Source organism: Pezoporus flaviventris, unplaced genomic scaffold, assembly GCF_033815535.1.
Source record: "Pezoporus flaviventris isolate CSIRO_AGI_PZ_B2104156 unplaced genomic scaffold, CSIRO_AGI_Pfla_v1 ptg000015l, whole genome shotgun sequence".
Taxonomy (NCBI): Eukaryota; Metazoa; Chordata; class Aves; order Psittaciformes; family Psittacidae; genus Pezoporus; species Pezoporus flaviventris.
The window spans coordinates 28,412,771-28,431,839 of record NW_026892563.1 but is presented as its reverse complement, the minus strand read 5'-3'; the positions used below and the strand labels follow the sequence as shown (position 1 = coordinate 28,431,839).

Below are 19,069 nucleotides of genomic sequence, written 5' to 3'. Positions count from 1 at the left end.
AGATAGTTTTTACCAGAAGTTGCTTTGTGCTTCTACTTTTATTTAAAAATGCATGATTCTCACTGCTGAGGGGTTTTTTAATATCTATATTCAAGCCTATGGGGATTTAAAGGAAGAGATTAATTTTACTAGAGATACTTAGATGAAAAATTATGCCAGAAACTACACTGGGCTACCAATTAGTTACTTTAATGCCATCTTCTAATCCCAAGATTTATTACTGCCATCTAGCAAGTAACTCTTCTGAAAGAGCTAGACAAGACTACTGCTTTGTCAATCCTAATGATGTTTAACTTCTCAGCTTCTTCACTGCACATATTTTATTGTGTAATTAATGTGCATAAATACACTGAAAATACAGATAGCAATCGTAGATAAGTGTAAGGCTAGCAGGCATGCTCTGAAACCAAAAGGGTCAAAAGATCTTACTGTGCTGAAGAGCTGTATGTGTTGTTCCCAAAGCTGTGTGATCACTGACGGGTTTGGTAGGAGAATAGTTTGTATCGCAAGCATCTTGCTTTTACTTTCTCACGCAAACCATCTTTTCTAAGAGCAAGTGCAAAAACTTGCTTTCTAAAAGCAAGTGCAAAATGTACAAATAATTGTTTTAAAGTTTGTGTGTTATGTTTCCTTCACATAGAAGTAAACTGAAGAGGAGAATAATTACGTGATCTTTAAAGCACAGTAGATCAAGAATATGGGCTTGGGTTTTTCCCCCTCAATTGTATGAAGACTTTGCAAAGAATCTTCTTAAATCTGTTGAAAATTAAAGTTGAGACTCCTTATATTATAAGGGCTAACTAACAAGTACAGCATATTTAGTGTAGCATAAAAAAGAGGAACTAGAAGATTCTAAGGGGACAGAAAACTCTCTCAAAGGAAGTAGTAATAGTCTATTTTTTATTTTGTATTATAATAAGTAGTCCACAGTTAAGTGGATCTATTAGCTACTGCTTACAAATCTTTTCTAATTTCTATAAAAAAAAGTATTAAAATATCTTTTAAAAGCTTACCTGTATTAGTTGATCTGTCTCAGTGTGACAGTTTGTGGTTTGTTTGTTTTTTGCCTTTCTGGGGTTTTTAAAATATATATTAATGACTCCTTATTTGCATTAATTTTCCTTCTCTGCCTAGCTGTAGGATAACACTTTACCTTAATATTTTTTGGTCCAACTTTCTCGTATGACAAAAATGAAACAAAAATATAAGCAGACCACTGGCTGGGAGAATTAGTTATGAAATGGATCTGGTGGGTTTTTTTTCTGGAAAAGAGGACTTATTGCAAGAGTCCCCAGGATCAGTGGCTAAAACATATTACTTGTGAACAAATTCAGTTTACTAGCTTTCTGGTAGCAGTGTACTGAGGTTGCACATCTATTCAGTTCTGGCTCATTTTACTTTTCAGGATCATATAAATTCCTGTAAAAGTTTGTATCCTTGCATCCTGCTAAAATCTGTACCTGCTCCTTGAGAGTGGCACTCCCCTTGGACTGTGTTCAGTATCTCTATGCAACCCTGACATGGAATAAAAAAATAAAAGAGGTGCAGGTGCTGGGATGTGATAGTTTGGTTACAGATGGAATTAGGGGTGATAGCAAACTTAAGAGCTAAACAGGAAAAATTTGGCACCAAGGTCTTTTCATAGATAATTAAAAAAGTAGATTCCTGGAATTAAACATTCACAAAACTAAGCAAATCAAAAATAGCTAAATTGTCTATTATGCTGGGAAATCTTCAGCTGTATCCCTCACTGCTAATGTATAGGATAGTTGCTACCATACTTGATCTCAAATCATCTCTTGCCTTAGTAGAACTTTTTTAAAGCTGTCTAAATCTTGACTCTTGTCATATAGAAATAGTGAACAGAAATACATTTAACAAAATTTTTGGGAAAAACCAAATCACACTGGAAGGTACACTAGATCCTTAATAACTTTAAATTTATAAAACTTTTGGCATAGATTTTTCATGTCAAAATTTTCTTACCTCATTATGGTTGGAGGATATCTCCTGCACTGAAGAATAAAATAGCATGTGAATTTTGCCAATAGCTGAAGTTTGTTTTTCAGAGGGGGAATAAAATCTGGCATCACTTGACACACCCCTGTCTTGCATGCTATTCTTGTTCTAAGCCAGGATGGAAAAAGTTAGTCTGTAATTTTACATTTGGGATAATGTTGATGTCTGTTCCAAACTTATGGATATACTGTGTTTGAGTGCCTAATTATTATGTTAAAGTCTTTCTTGATAGCCCATTTCAATGTTTAGAGCTGGATTCTCAGTAGTGTTCTCTCTGTGCAATTTTTAGACGATCTGCTGTTGCTCGCATTCAGGAGCTCTTCAGGAGAAGGAAAGAGAGAAAAGAAATGGAAGAACTGGAAACATTGAATATTAGACGTCCTTTAATAAAGATGGTTTATAAAGGTCATCGGAACTCCCGAACAATGGTACAAACTCATTGTCTGTTTTGGGAACTCTGGAAATTTTATGGTCTGAATCAGTGTAGCTGCCACATGCTTGCCAAAAAGGATGCTATAATGTAGCACTATAAAAGCACTTTTTTCTTTTATATTCAGTTGGAAGCCACACAGCTTGCTCTAAATGAAAATTAAAATTACTGTGACTCATGTGTCACCATGCTAGGCTAGGCATTTAAGTTTCCTTGGGTTTAAGACTCACTCCCCTTAACTTCCTTTGAAAACTTTGGTATTTTTCTTCTTTTTCATTTTGTCTGTCATTTTCAGTTGTATAAAATGTGCCTACCTTCAGAATTACGATTTAATCCTCACTTTGCCTTACAAGCTCTTTAACATTAAAGATTAAATAATGATTTTGAACAGCTTGGAAGGCAAAGTGAGGATTAAATCACAGTTTTTAAGAGCCTTGACATCTCTGAATTATAAAAAAAGGAAATAGTGCTAGTCGCTAAATCATAATCTAACTACTAGATACTCTTTTTCATACAAAATGATGCATTTTAAGGAAAATACAGTTACTATGTTTGTAAAGCTATGGTGCATGAGAAGCAAATGCTGTTTTCCTTGCCATTTCTTTTTTCACTTTTTACAGTATTTTGAAGATGTAGTTCTAGTACTAGGTGGTATTTTGTAGAAGCAGCAGGTATATTATTTTGCAGATGTTCAAGGAGTAGTCCCTCTACCTGCAAAAGCTGTTTTCTAGAGTTTGCTTGAATGGCTTTGATGACACTGAGGAGAATGCTTCAGTAAATGCCTGTTTCAGTCTACATAAGCAACAGGCTTAGAATAAACTTTTATTAATGACAGGTTTGCACTGTGTTTGAGAAAATTTTAAGTGTTCAAAACCGCATTAGTTTAGAAGTCATAGCATGAAACACCTTGTAGTTAAGAGATACTAAGACTAAGCTTGCCCAAGTGGTCTTAGTTCAGCCTGCATCTGCACATGTGTTGTTACACAGATTATGTCACCGATGTTCTTGTTTGGTTTCTTTGGGATGTGGGTTGGTGTTTTTGCCTTTGTTTCACATGAATGCCTATGACAAGGAACGCACACAATGAAAGACAGTGAAATTTTGCCTGTTGGTTTCTGTGGTGACAAACTTCCTTTTGATTGATGCCCTCTCCTGCAAGGCAAGGCCTGACGGTATTTCTCTTTTAAATTTGTGAAGGAGACAGCTTAGAGAGGTGTTGTCTCCTACATACCTAAGCAGCCCAGAGATAAATTGTCAATTACATGAACTATTTTAATGCATACAGATATGGAGAGTGAATTAAGGTACTGCAGACAAATAGATTAATTCTGCTACTTCCTTACTTTTGAGAACTTAGTTTTGCACTCTTACAGTTTTTTAAATAAGCATATTTAAAGTGTCATTCTTAAATTGTCAGAAAGGAAAAGCTAAGTAGCATGCATTGATGTTTCCTTGCACCATTGGCAGGGTTGGAATGTTTTCCTGTTCATCACACAGATCCCTGACATTTAACCGCTCAAATGATGTTATTAGAGTCCTGGGTGTTACTGGGTTTTCATAAACCAGACCTGGGAGTGTGGCAGCAGGGAGTGTGTTATTAGTGGGGAATGATGGGGAGTGAGATTTCCTGTTTCTCTTGGAGGTAAAAAATGTTTTTGTGAGCCCAAACTTCCTTTTTCGTCAGAATTCGTCTTTTGCCATGTGTGTTCAGTTGTTTGTCTCTTCCTCACTATTATTCCCTCCAGTCTTAGCCTTACTTCCTTTCATATATACACCATTCTTCCTCTATTCCGCTCACCTCAAATCCCCCTTTTAAAATGTTGACTGTAAAGAAACTTTTCTTCAATAGAGCATCTTTGTGTAATATATAAATGGGGTAAATGATCTATGCATATAGTAGAAGTGAGTGTGTATATGAGCTTGAAAACAAAATTTTAAAATGTAGTTTCAAATCTGTTCATTTCCATGGTGCTAAAATTAGGTTTTATGAATATTAGAAATGTAAAATCAATAGTTACATAAGAGAATACAAAGGAAGCAGGAAAAAGTTGTAATTGAGAACTAAAATATAAAATTATTTATCATTAGAGATATTTTAGATGTACTTCTAATAGGATAATGAAAAATACTAAGAGGAGCTGTAAGACAAAACTGCCGAAAGATGAGTATATTGGAAACACATCTTTCACTACAGAATCAGGAATGCAGTTTCTCTGGCTCATTTTTAGAGTTCAGGATGACTTTATTGCACTGACTGCAATCATTGGTGCATATTTTCTACAGACAAAAATCTAGCAAGCCTAAAATTTAAAACTGGGCATACTCATGCTGGAAATACACATTTTAACAGCAGTAAAGGTTAATAATATGCTTAATAATACGATTCTTTATCATGATGGTTTAGTGTGAGGTGTCCCTGCCCATGGCAGGGGGGTTGGAACTAGATGATCTTAAGGTCCTTTCCAACCCTCACTATTCTATGATTCTATGATGATTTTAAAATCAAGATAGCTGGGGCAAAGCACAGAGCAAGACAATGTCTGTCCTATTCTTCAGTGCATTTAACTGAGAAAACTGTGCAGACAGAAAGGTAAGGATGCAGGTGCTGTCCTCGTTAGAGCTGTATTATGATGTGTTACTTTGGAAATAAATCCATAGTAGAGTTCTGTGTAAATGGTCTCAAACTCAATTCTCTCCCTTATGCTGGAGATATTCTTAAATACCAAAGATTAGGAAATTACTTAATACTAAACTTCAAACATTGTCCATCATCTGTGTGAACTGTGAAAGCTGCTGCATAGGAAACTTCTGTTCACATAGGTATCTCTTTTACCCAGTTTATGCCAATTTAAAGAGATTGTAAGAGGTACTGGTAACTGTGTGAAGTATAATCTTGTGTGTAGGATTACATTTTTAACTTCCAGACTCTTTTCTCCAGCACAAATTTCAGATTTTTGTGGGGCTTTCAGCTCGCATTTTGGACTGAGTTTTGACGGTTCTTGAAGCAACGTGCCTTCTCCCTCTGCCACTTCATCTAGCCTCTCACCCTGTAGATGATACAGGACAGCAATGGAGAAAGATACTGCCATTTAGTCTGTTCCTCTTTTAAAACAACAATGGTTATTTTTATGTCCTACTCTGAGTAAAATCAGAAATTATTTCTGAAGAAGATTGTAGTCATTAGTGAAGGAAGTCACCCATTCATCTTTGCTAAGACTAATTGTTTGAGTTACATCTTTCTAAGAAGGGAGGGCAAGAGATATCTTGGCATGGAAAGATTACATTTAACAAACTTAATAGTTATTTTTGAAATAAATATTCAATGGTGGCTTTTTGGGGCTCAGAAATTAAATAAGCCACATTATTCCAGGCTGTAATCAAAAGAGTATCTCGGATGTAACAGGTGTGGAATAATATCAACATTATATTTCAAGGAGATAGATGGGTAATACTGCTGCCACTTTTTCTGGCCTGCCATTTCTCTGTCTTATATGATCATTTGCACTGTAATGCTACTCTGTTTCATAGGACACACTGCTTCAGCTACCTTCAGTTCCAAAACTCACACAGATCTGTGAAATACTTAAGGAGTCTGGGTTTTCACACTGAATTAGTAAACACACAATTAATAAATAATGCAGCATTTACTACACAAATAAATTATTTATAAATAAATAACATCTAAGAAATTAAAATAGTATGTTCTAATATAAATAATATGACTCCGTAAAAAAATATAAGTAACATATGTAAATGATTATCAGATAATACATTAATCTCATAATTCTTTGACAATACCATGTTTTGGGGAGAAGGATGGAAACAAAGAAAAAAAAAGTTTCAGATTTATTGATATGCTTTTCTCCCAGAGACTTTTTCAAGTAGAGTACATGTCAAGTTAGCTATCTTGTCATTGACTGTGTCTGCTATTTTCTTCTGTTCTCAGAATTGGGGACAAGACAGTCTAGCCAGTTTGAGGGAAGGGGTGGTCACTTCAGTAGAGAAGTGTTCACAGCATAGTAGCAAATGCATATACAGATGTGAGACTACGAATATTTGTAACACTTAAAAGAGTAGGTTTAAATACCTACTGAATTATAGCATTTTACATAAGGCAAATAGATGATGTAATAGATCTTTATATAGTGTACTAGCCTAAAGCATGAGAACACTGTTCCTTAAACCCCCCTCTTTTCCTTTTACACAGATGATGTTGTTCCTTTCTTCATTGGATGAAGAGAAGGCTTGCGTCGGTGGCAGGGAAAGAAAAGCAGAATGTGACAGGAAGCCTTTGCTGTCTGTCCCGAGACTGTCTGACGGCACCAAAGGAGGCCTTCCATCAGCCTCCCTTAGTGCTGTCAGCTTCCTGGAGAAGCTGCCAGAAGGGAAAAGCCCAACTGCAGGTTGTCTGTGTTACTTCACTGACAAACTGCACAGTTGTGGTCTGAGGTGGCTGGTTTTCTGGAAGCCTTCTCAAGGACCATGGATCTTTCTTCAATACCTTTCAGTCAATGGCCCAGTTGTGTTCACTCACAAATAGATATGCAAACTTGCAATGCCATGTTTGCGATATTCCTCCCATCTGTTCCAGTTTATGAAAAATTCTTGAGTAATTTGTGCATCTTTTTAATAAAAATCATTACCATGTCATTTTAAGAGGTGCACAATTTCTTCCTTCAAATGTATGATGTACAGATGTTCATATAGACAGTTCTTCAATAAGAGAAGTCTTCCTTGAATGTTTTAATTATAATTGATTATAATCCAGGGTCAAATTACCCTTTGATAAATAACATAATAGTTAGAGGAGTTAGCTGTAGGCCAAACCCAAAGATAATCCAATTATAATTTCTGATGGGTGGTTTAAAAACTAATACAATTTGTGTGATGCTAGTCAGATCAGTGCAAAGTAAAATTCCATAAACTGGCCTAAGATGACTTTCATTGTTAACAGTAGGCCCTCCAACAACTCCCTGCCTTTGCAAGATAGGCTTTACCTCACTCTCTATATTTATGCACAGCAACATGTGTATTAAAAAAGTCCATGTTGGCCATGTATTACAAGTACTCTTTGCTGATAGTATGGGAACATTACTGATACGTGACAGAAGTTAGCCATATCATTTCAAACGTTTTGCAAAGGTGCTTGGATACCTCAATGAAGTAATGATAAGAACAACCATATAGAATAGAATGCATCATTGCTGTGTCAAGAAAATGATATTATTCTGTTTACAGGGAGAGATGCTTCTACTTTTATCTATGATTACTGTAATAATTGAAGCTGAAGGGTCTTTTCTACCTGGATGCCCTCCTTGTTCAGTGGGTCATAACTTTAATTCCCAGTGCTTCCCCCCCGCCCAAGCTCATAAACCTCTCTCTTATCTCCTATTTCACTCTAAATGGAAAATGGCCACCAGGGATTAGCCCGTCACACATGTTAACTTACCCAACTCTTCCCAAAAGCTGTTTCACACACCTCTGTCTCCAGTGTCATTTCTTTCACTTTGGAAAGTGACAAATGTGCTGTCATTTATTTCCAAATTTCAGTCTGCCCCAACATTTCCTTTTTATTTTTAGCAGCTCTTTGCTGTGGAGATCGATAACCTTCTGGATTGTCTTTTTTGATCATTCTTTATTAAATGTATCCTTTACATTTTCTTAGATTTTTTTGTTTTGCTCTTCAGAGCCAGTGTTATTGCAGAAATGGGAGTATACTCTTTGATGTGCTTTCCACTAGATAGCCTTATAATTTTCATTTTTACTGCAGATAAAAGAAGCCAATTTTTGGGGATCTAACTTTGTCATGAGTGGTTCAGATTGTGGCCATATTTTCATATGGGATCGACATACTGCTGAACATCTCATGCTGCTGGAAGCTGATAATCATGTGGTGAACTGTCTTCAGCCTCATCCATTTGACCCAAGTAAGATAATTTCATGTTCAGCTTATCAGTAGTAAAGCATTTTAAAATCTCAGTTTAAATTCTTTGGTCAATAGAGGATTGTAATGATTAATGAAGTGTTGTTCTTTTTTCCCACATAAATTAGATAATACTGCTTTTAATTTTGCCTTTTACTAATGACCTTTGGCCCTTGCTCAGTAATGTCTTGGAATGAAAATGTTGCTGATACAGCATTTAAAAGAAGTTAAGATGTAATAAGAGGAATCTCCCATTTCTCCCCTCAGTCCATTAAATGTTTTCCATTACACTAACGAGGGAAGTATAGGGTCACTGAAATGCCAGCAACACTTTGGGAATCTCGTCTCTACTTGGCTCTATTCAAAGAATTAAGTAGGTGTCTCAGTCTCATTGGCTTAATGAGATTAGAAGAATAAATGATATTCATAGAAATGTATTAATTTGTACTTACGGGAAAATATTGGGGGGGGGGGGGGGGGCGGGGGGTGGGAAGGACCAAAGTAGTAGAAGGAAATGTATATCATCTGACTTGTAGGTGGAAAATCTGAACCATTCTCCAACTTCTGACACAGTCAAAAGTATTCATGTAATTTCCTTTTTCCATAGCTTACATAGCTGTAAAGTAACAGCCATAAATAAATAAGCAAATGAAGTTGTTATAATACCAGAAGAGGATGGAGGTTTTCAGGCAATTTGTGGAAACATGGTATACTGCCCTGCATTGCATAAGCTGTGAACTTTTAAATGCTTAATTGAAATTGTGTTCCTGCACATGTTCAGCATGTGTGGCTAGGATGGACAATTGTCCTCGGTTCAAGACTTCTTTTGGAAGTACATCTCAAATGCCCCATAGCTTTACCGATTTTTTGATGGAGTGCAACTGCCTTCCTGTCACACACTGAAAATGTAATGGAGAGGTCATCCTTCTTGTAGGGCAGTTAATCTTGTAGAGTTTTCCAGTTCCTGAGAACTCCTTATGGAATTTTTACTTTTGTAGCTGTTCTGTGGAATGATCTAGAGAATGTTCTGCAACTTCTTTTTTTCCATAGTTTAACAAGAGTATCCGTTGCTTTTTTATATTTGAATATAAAATAAATTTACATAAAATACACTGAAATTTTCAAATATCAAAACACATTTGAAATTATCTTGCTTCTGTCTTTGCTTCTGGGTCTACAAATCCTAAGGCTTTCTTATTAATGCATATATTTATCAGGCTGTCAGCAGAATTATATTAGTAGTGGTAGGAAGGTTTGTTCTTACTTTCTGCTCCTGTCTTATTTGTGTTCTGGTGCACTTTTTATTTAAAACAGAAGGTTCTTGCTGTTTGTGTTTTCTTCTTGTATATATATTAAAAAATGTACAGCGTATAATCTATGGTTCAGATCTTATATGGAGAATTAGTAATTATGTAGCTGCTATGTATGTTCAACACTGGAAATGACATTTGCAAGTAAATGCTTGAAGTAAAGTATTTTTCTTCAACTCCAATTAAGTGCAGAAAATACTGGTAAAGGCATCACACATTTAATATAGAATTACTATTACTTCTAGTTCTGGCCTCTTCAGGTATTGATTATGATATAAAAATTTGGTCACCACTGGAAGAATCCAAGATTTTTAACAGAAAACTTGCAGATGAGGTAAGAAGCTTTTCTCCTTTTTCACAGTAATGTTGAATCTTCCAGTTCTATAAAAGCATTTGGTGCAAATTACTCACATTGAATTAACAAAGTTTTTTAATGTTCAAAAAATAAGCCACAAATAAAAAGCTGCCCTTTATAATAGCTAACTTTCCTATCATTGGCAAGATTTTGTTAACTCTCCTAGAAATTATATTATATGATCTGGTATTATATACGTGAAAGAAGTTGGAAAAAGTATGAACAGTCAGATATAGAAGGAAAACTGACAGGAATTGAGAAATTAAGGTAGTGCCTGTCTTTAAATGAACAAATTATCTGAAGGAAATACAGTGGTATACAGAAGAACAGGGAATGCAAAAATCAATCCCAGTAAATATTCTGTGACATACAGTTGAGGTTGCAACTTGAGAACTTCATGGAATAAAGCAAACATTGCAAGCCAAATCAGTTATAACAGTCCATATGTAACACATTATTTTCATACTCTTTAAGCAATAACAGTGTATAAAGCAACTGGCCTATGGTGAATTTAGAGTTGACTGCTGAATAATCAGAATAATCACATTTTAGTGATTTACATAACAGTCTATTAAAATGTTTGATGCTTTTCTGTAAGTTATATATTGGGGCAAATTTGGCTGTGGGGTTGTTTGGTTGGGGTGTTTTATTTGTGCAATCTCTTGGACAGCAGGGTATATAGTAGACTGGGTTTTTTAAATCATTATTTCTCTGTATTAGTGCTATATATATTTAAAACAAACAGAAACCCAGAACCCTTAGCCACAAACAACCCATATTCCCCTGACCTCCCCCCAGCTTGTGAGTTTTGAACCTTCCCCATTATTTTAATAGTAGTAAAACTGAGTGAAGTGATACTTCTTTGTATATTGTATAATCTATGACATGTTTTGGAGCCTTTGGGAGTTAGTTAGAAATATTGCTAAACCTAATGTGCTTAAAGCAATTGTTTCACTGATCTTTGTGAAACGTAATTTTTAATAACAAATTATTTAGAGATGCAATTATATTTTAATTAAAAGATGTAGAACTTTGAAATGATTTGGCCACAGTATGGTTTGTAATTTTACATGGTTTTTGTTTTTTAATTTAATCCTTGTATTGAAATAGCTGTGTAAAAGACAAGAGAGTTTCATAGAAATAAAATAGTTTTCACTGTGTTACATTTGGCTAGAGTAAGTGTCCAATTCTTGAACTGAATTTTTCATAGAAGAAAAGGTCTAGGGAGAAAGCATTGTGCTTTTGGGGAAGTTCTGTATTTACACAACTGTAATTAAAATTGAGAAGAGGCCATGACTTCAGTGAATAGGAAAAGACAGTGGGGATGGGAACAAATCTCTTAATAGAGAAAAAGCATCAGAAGCAGGCTGTCAGTGCACTGGAGAACTAGGAGGTGAAAGAGGAAAAATTCGCAGCCTGCTGTCTTCTCAGTTTGCTCCGTTTAGGGAGTGATCAGCTGTGCAAATTGCCTGGTAAGCAGAGGAGAATGACAGGAAACAGGTGCTTTGATTTGGCCAGGAGAAGGCCACTGCAGACATTTGCAAGAGCATGTTCCTCACAAAAGGAAGAGGCCTGAGAAGGAGTCTCAGGGAGGTAAAGAAATGCATTATTTTTCTGCCTTACAGTAACTGATCTGGGAGGAAGGACTGAATAATAATCAGAACTTGTCTCCACCTAAAAAATGTTATACTTAGAGACAGGAAAAGTGCATAGCCTTAAAGGTGAGAGGCAAGCTGAAGTGTGGGAATCAAACTTAATGGGAAAGCAAGAAGGATGGCAAGGAAGTACCACAAGGAAGGAATTGAGGCAAAAAGGCTTGAAGTATTGGTTAGTGGATTTTTTTCCTTGAAACTAAGGCAGAAGGAGCTGGCTTTTTCAGGTCATTTAGAGGCAGGTAGTAGAACTGTTTAGAAAGAATTACGGAGCTGAAAAATCTTCCTGAACTAGAAAATTGCTTGTGTTCTGTGGGTTTTCTCCAGAAGTTTCAAGCAGCATGAAGGCAGGATTTTAGGGTAACCTCATCTCTTTTCCTTCCCACATTCTTGGGCAGAGATGGTGCTAGAACTTTTTTTCTCTACAGTAGTTGTCATCTGTAACAGCTTTTCTTCTCATCAGTCCTCTTCATTTCTTGCAAGATCTCATTTCCAAAAGTTTTTCTCAGTTGCTCATCTACCATGCATATGGACAACTGAATGAGGATCTTACTAGAACATTCTTTAGATAGACAGATATCTGTAGGCAGTCCACTGTCTGACTTTTCTTACCACATACAATTGGTGTAACTGCATTTTAGTAATAGTTATTAAAACATTGCTCCTTTATTGTAATTTTGGACTCTGTAAATGCCTTTTGCATAGGAACTTTGTATCTACAAACCCATACTGTTGCAGTACAATTTTGTGTTTATTTTTGATGCTATTTGTATCCCTTCTCTGCTTCCAGGTTATAACACGTAATGAATTAATGCTGGAAGAGACCAGAAACACTATTACTGTTCCAGCTTCTTTTATGTTACGAATGTTGGCTTCATTGAATCACATAAGAGCAGGTGAGAGGCTTCTGAAGAGCTTGTCCACCACATTGGTCTAGGAAATAGCAGGTGGATTGGCAAACCATCAAGATCTTCAGCTGTCTGGGGCTATACTTGGGGTTGGTGAGAAGATTCAAGGGTCTCTTAATGGAAGTGCTTAGGAATTGCTTCTTTAGTGCAACGTTTTTGCAGCTGTTCTTTTTTACCTTAAAGAGGAAGAAAAGAACAAAATATTTAGATGTTACCATACTATCCACCCTGAAATAGCTTATTTGTAACGTAGTACTAATTAGATGTTGAGTTGAAAAATAATCCCTTTACTAAAGAATGATCCTTATAGTGAGTGCTGTGTGATTGGAAGGCTATTGGGGATGACTGGAATGAGCTGCAAGATAAACTGTCATTGTGGACTTGGAATTGTCTAGGGTTGAAGGAGAGGGTCAAGATACAAGACTGTGGGAGATTTAATGAGGCTGCTGGCAGCTGTTCTGGGGCAGCATGTACTAGGCTATCCCTTCAGCGAAGGGGCAGTTCCCCAGGGCTGAAACTGGTGACATGAGGGATTGCATGGAAAGTCATTGTTGGGAACTGATGTTCCTGGATGTTAATGCTGGAAAGGTTAATTGCAGTGAAAATGAAGATGTAGGAGAACGGAGAGACATCATACTGGGTAGGAAGCAAGGAGATTATGTTTTGGGAGGCTGGTACGACGTGTGGGGTGGAAACCTAACAGAACTGTAGATAAAGGTGAAAGTGACTGTAGATACTAAATATGGGGACTCTGGCACTGGCTTAGGAGGGCAGTGGGCTTATAGTGATGAGGCAGGAAGGAAGCTCTTCCTGGTAGCAGCTGCTGCTCTGCTTTCACCTCTTGCTGATCTGTGAGAATAAGAGAGCCAGGAAGATGACACTGTATCCAGCCCAGTGCTATGCATCACCACTGCAACTGAATATATAAGTTTGGGGGTTTTCTTCATTTGTTATGAATTCTGTGGAGTAAAATACTCAAAGAACTGCCCAATGCTTGAGATAAAATACGGCTGGGTGAAGTATTTCTTAACTTGAGTGATCTTGAGCCAGTCATGTTCCCTCACACATTTCTATATTTGCCCTTCTGTAAACATTCACATTAACAGGAACTTTTTCTGATGTATACAGTGACAGTGATTCCCCAATTTTCTGGAGTATACAGATTTCTAACTTGCAGCTATTCTAGTTTGAGTTCCCCAGAGCAGCATTTCAATCCCTTGTATTCATTATCTCTTTAATATTATGCTTGCATTCACTTTTCCTTGTGCTGACAGCCATTCAGCAGCTACAGGGTTTTTCCTTTTGTACACAGATTTCACTTTTATGCCTGGAAATCCTTTGTGGCTTTTCTCCTGTTCTCCTTTCTTGTGGTAACATTAGTACCCAGTCTCTGCTGTCAGTGCATATGGTCTGTCTTCTCCCATACAACCTGCAGTTACTGTCCATTGTGTAACAGCCCAGGGAGATAGCATGTTATAAATATTTACCAAGAAATGAAAACTTTGGAAGTTCTGTTTACTAAACCTGTGTGTCTTACAGACCGTTTGGAAGGTGACAGATCAGAAGGATCTGGTCAGGAGAATGAAAACGAAGATGAAGAGTAACCGGCAGTTGTGTGCAAGCACCTAGACATTAATGGAATTTGTATAAGACATTAATTATATTTTTCCTTACAGAGCTTTAGTGCAATTCTGAGATATTGCTTTTGGATAACCTAATCTTTTGTTTTTGAATGACTGTGTGCATGACTTTGGGAGAGTGTGCAAGTTAAAATAAGCAAAGATGTTTTTAAAATGTTTTGGCATGTATGAGGGGTGCTAGAAGATGCGAAGTGCAATATTTTCCTTAACCTGCAGATGTGGGAGCTTGGATCAATGTTTTAAAGTAACTTTCATTATAGTAATAAAGTTGGTTCAAATAAATTTCTATACCTGCCATTTGCATGTTTGTTGCTTTCTAATTAAAAGACGTGGTTGTTTTAAGTAGTTTTCTGTTTTTATTTTGTACAACCATTGATTTATCACATTGTAACTTTAACCCCATTACTGCCTTCATGTGCATTTTTTCTTATAATGTTTGTGAAGTGACAAATACAGTTATTTCTTACAGTGAGCAGTGGGATTCCTTGTGACTTTGTGACCCCATGGCTCTTGGTTCTTGCATCTCCAGGGACAACCCATACATACATACACTCAATCGTCTTTCCATCAGACTTATGATAGTGTCACTCTATATTCTTTGTGTGAATCTGTAGTGTTGGTGAAATAGGTGTGTTTCACTAATAGAACCATGAATATGCATTCTTTGCAACAACAGCAGATATATATTAATTTTCACTGGATTTAGAGCAGTGCAAAGGAAACGAATTTGAAAATTCCTTTGCATTGCTTCCTAGGAATATTTATTTGGGAAGGAAGGCAGGTCAGTCAGTGTAAGGGCTCTACCCTTCCTCTGTATGTTTTTGGATGGTATTTGGGAAGAGGAAGTGAAGGAAAGAAAGAGGAGCAGGGAAAAGAGCAGCTTTGCTTAATGGCTGTTCTTGCCAAGGGTCGCAGATGCTGAGGGGCTCTATTGGGAATTGCAGAATGCGGGGAAGAATTATAAATCAGGTGATATGGGTACAGGAGGCTTCATTACCCTGCTATCAATAAAATGTGCGTTCATCACAGTCTTCATAAATTTTGCTTATGTCAACAAAAAGAATTCCCCACACTAAATGAAAAAAAGAACATTACCACAACATTCTGATACCCTAATTCACAATGCAGGCAGGCTGAAAGGACGCAGGGAAAGGGATATAAACCACAGAAACAGATGGAGATGGGAAAACTAAAGCTATTGGAGGACATGGAGAGATTTGTGAGGGAAGAGAAATGACAATTATGTGGAACTCAGCTGGCAGTAACAGCGAGGATACTTGGGCAAGGGAAAAATTATGAGAGGAAAATAGTGAGAAGATGGATAGGGTGGCTGGTTGTTAGTTTGGGTTTTTTTTTAAAGAGAAGGTAGGAAATTACTGAAGAAGAGGAAAGTATTGAAGCTTTGAAAGTGATCCAGTGAAGTGAGTTTAGGGAAGGAGAAAACTTGGGGAGAGAAGGTTTTGGAGGCAGAGTGTGCTGAGAAGAGTGGAGGTCTTAGAACACTGGAATGTTGCAGAAAACTGAGGAGGTCAGTGCAACAAAGGATGGAAATACAGTAAATTTTTGAGAACATATCTACTGTGAACAAGGGGGAGTGAAAGAAGTCAAGTTGGTTGGTTGTTAAGTATAGAGTGAAAGTAATAGTTGATGTAGATGCTTGTGTTTTCTGATGACATAAGGACTAAGTGGCCTAGTTGGAGAAGGGAGCAAAACATTATTTTTTCCTCATGACATGACACTTTGGGCAAGCATTTTCAGACCAGCAAAAATGAAAGAATATTTTATGGTTTTGTGGTATACCTATTTGGGGAGGGGGAAAGCAGTAGTCTAGAACTATTCAAACCTTGCTGCTCGTAGCACTGCACTGGGCAGTATTTTTACTTTTGTGTATATTAGCCTTGAATTTTATAAGATAACAGAGTACTCCTTTTATTACATTTTAAAGAACAGTACAGTAAATATATGTAGTGTACTTAGCATATACGTAAAGTAGGTTTGCCTTCTCTACTTTAGCTGTTAGCGATAAGAGGAATAAAGCCCTGTTTCTGTTCTGTGTGGCAACTGTTCCAATGGTGGACTTCTTCCACAGCTTGGGGTCCTGAGCAGTTCTGTGAATGAAATACAGTAACATAATGTTTTATGCAGTTAGGTCCTCTACAGATGATATTTGAGATGGATTTGCTTCCAAAAAGAATAACCATGGTGTTTCTACAGAAGCATGACTTGCTTGCTTTATTTTGAAATTACTAACCTTTGCCTTTTGAAAACAAATCAGTTCTTAAGGCAGTAAATAGAGAGCATACCCTTTGTCTTCACTAGAGAAGTTTTATAAATCATCATTGTGGATGTCTTGTCTGTCTAAAAATAAAGAAGCTGCTTCTGCCACTTTCTCTAGTAATTGCCAGCAAAACGCAGACAACATAAAAGCATCTTTCTTGTAGATGTCTTTTTTTTTTTGTTTGTTTTTGATTTTGAAAACTAAGATATCCATAGTGTTTGGGTTAGTTTTTTCATAAACGTTTTGGTAATGGACCAAGTCTCAATTACTGTAACCATGCAGTAACAGGAGCTGTTGGTAGGAGCAGGAAGGATGCTGGTAATTCTAGAGTTCATAGCAGCAAAAGAAAGTTTGAAAATGTTATTCGAATGTGCATGGAAGTTAATAAATTTGTAATAAACCAACCCACAATCCAAAACCTCACAATTTTAGAAGCAAATCTTGAGATCTGGGTCTGATTTCAGACTGGGGACTTCGAGGTGGGAGATACTGCAGGAGCTCCCTCTAGTGCTACCTTTCATACTGCATTTGTGCAAGCATGTGCAGAAACAAAAATACGGGGATGTGTACTTCATGCTAATTTGATTACGCCATAGTGATGCAATACTTGAGAGCATCATTCTTCAAGTAAGCCATTGAGAGGAAAAGACCAACAAGCAATGGACCATCCTGTTAAGCATCAAATGACCAGTTGATTTAGCTGGCCACTGAAAGACATGGTTTGGACTGGGAGGGACCTTAAAGCTCATCCAGTTCCAATCCATCTTCCATGGGCAGGGACATCTTCCACTAGAGCAGGTTGCTCCAAGACCTGTCCAACCTGGCCTTGAACACTGCCAGGGGAGGGGCAGCCACAGCTTCTCTGGGCAACCGGTGCCAGTGTCTCACCACCCTCATAATGAAGAATTTTTTTTTAATATCAAACATATTCAAACCCTTTCGTTTCTAATTACAGTAATAACAAATTTGTTGGACAGGACAGGGAGTGGGAATTTTCCTGCTTTGCAGACTGAAACTGTACATACGCTCAAGCTGGTTTTTCTGTTCCACAACAGCCTGCTGTTGATGTTTATGTCCTACGAAGATCACTTACCTACAGCAAGGGTTCAGATGTCACTGAACTCAATTCTATGAAGGACATTTCTTAAGACTGTTGCAAAGATCAAAAGCAACTTCTGTGATGTGTTGCTACGATTCCTGGTACATAATTTAGTGTTTTGAAGCTTGGGCAGATGGTCACTGTAGGAAGCAATCTCTTGTATAAATTATGAAGATGCTGAGCCTGTTCAACATGTGATCTCCTTAAGTTCTAGTTCTTTGTTCTCTCCCCTGATGGAGGTAGGATATGGATCACTAACAACATCCTGCATCACCTTTAGTGTGAAATTTTCTTACCTAACCAGTAGATAAATGTTACAGCAGACTATTGTCTACCTCTTCTTCAGAACATTCCAGAGAATGTTTTTTTGAGACAGAAATTCCGAAAGAAAATGTAATACAGGTTTCACTGTCCTTGCACCAGCTAAATAGCTATTGTTGAAGTATGTGTGTGCGTAGTTGTGTGTAAGGGATGGGAGCCTGCTGCCTTGGAAAGCTGAGTGGTTGTGTCTGCAAAGTCATCTTTTTTTATGGAGAGATGCCACTGATCCAGGTTCAGTCTCTGATGCTCAGGCCTATTGCAAAGGCCATTCATTAACAATTCTTGGGCATCTTCCATACTGAACTGTTACATGAGCCAGCCCTGACAGCGCTGTTGAAAAATGAAGTGCCAATTAGCAGTAGTTAGCTGGTATTCCTGCTGGTCCACAGTCATGCCCCTGCAAGAGGCCAACTCTAAAAGCTTCAGCTGAAGTACAGGAGTGACACACAAGGCATATGTGAGGTCATTTGCCCTGGCTAAACAGAGATTGATTTAGTCTTTGAAATGTGGGGTTAAATCAATTTTAAGCTACTTTAATGAATTAAAGATGTCCAGATGCTTTATCTGTGTCAGCATCCAGTTTGTCTTCTCAGCAACATTCTCTACTGTTGAGTCTGAGGAGTTTTTTTTAGGGTAAGAGAGATTTCCTTAGTTTTAAATGCTTTCATTATCTGCAACTTCTTTGTTCTTTTGATGAAAAGGTACCATCTACCTTCTCAGTGTCCTTTGAGAGCTTGTTGTCAATGCTCCCCTCTAGATTAATATGCCTTTGCTGGTAGAGCAAACTGAAGTCCATAAAACTACTACTACTACTGTAAATACTGAAAAACACAACAAGGTGTTTTGATGGGGAAAATGGGTAGATGCTACTCTTAAAGCACACTTTTTCTGATTGTGACTCACCATATTACCATGCTTTCTTTTTTGCAGGAGGAGGGCACTACACTAGTATAATCCATGGAATTTGACAGATTCACCATCAGTCAGAACTGATGGCTACTAATTTAGTAAAGTCTCACTTAAGTGAAAAACCCTCTTACCAGCGTTTCTTAATAGGCTTTGTTACTAATTGGAAAACAAATCCTATGCAAATGCAGATCCAGGGATCTGCACTGTGGATCTTCCCCTTTCTCT

General features: G+C 37.2%; 1 protein-coding gene across 6 annotated transcripts in view; it reads left to right on the top strand.

The window, feature by feature from the left end:
* Window positions 1-14,709, top strand: part of DCAF6 (DDB1 and CUL4 associated factor 6) — an 82,994-nt gene extending 68,285 nt beyond the window's left edge. For all 6 annotated transcript variants that reach the window (XM_061454443.1, XM_061454444.1, XM_061454442.1 and 3 more), the window contains 5 exons: window positions 2,309-2,447; window positions 8,220-8,376; window positions 9,928-10,016; window positions 12,480-12,585; window positions 14,137-14,709. In XM_061454443.1, the coding sequence (XP_061310427.1) occupies window positions 2,309-2,447; window positions 8,220-8,376; window positions 9,928-10,016; window positions 12,480-12,585; window positions 14,137-14,201 (556 nt within the window). In that variant the 3' untranslated portion in view covers window positions 14,202-14,709. The remainder of the gene's footprint in view (window positions 1-2,308; window positions 2,448-8,219; window positions 8,377-9,927; window positions 10,017-12,479; window positions 12,586-14,136) is intronic.
* Window positions 14,710-19,069: the final 4,360 nt, after the last annotated feature.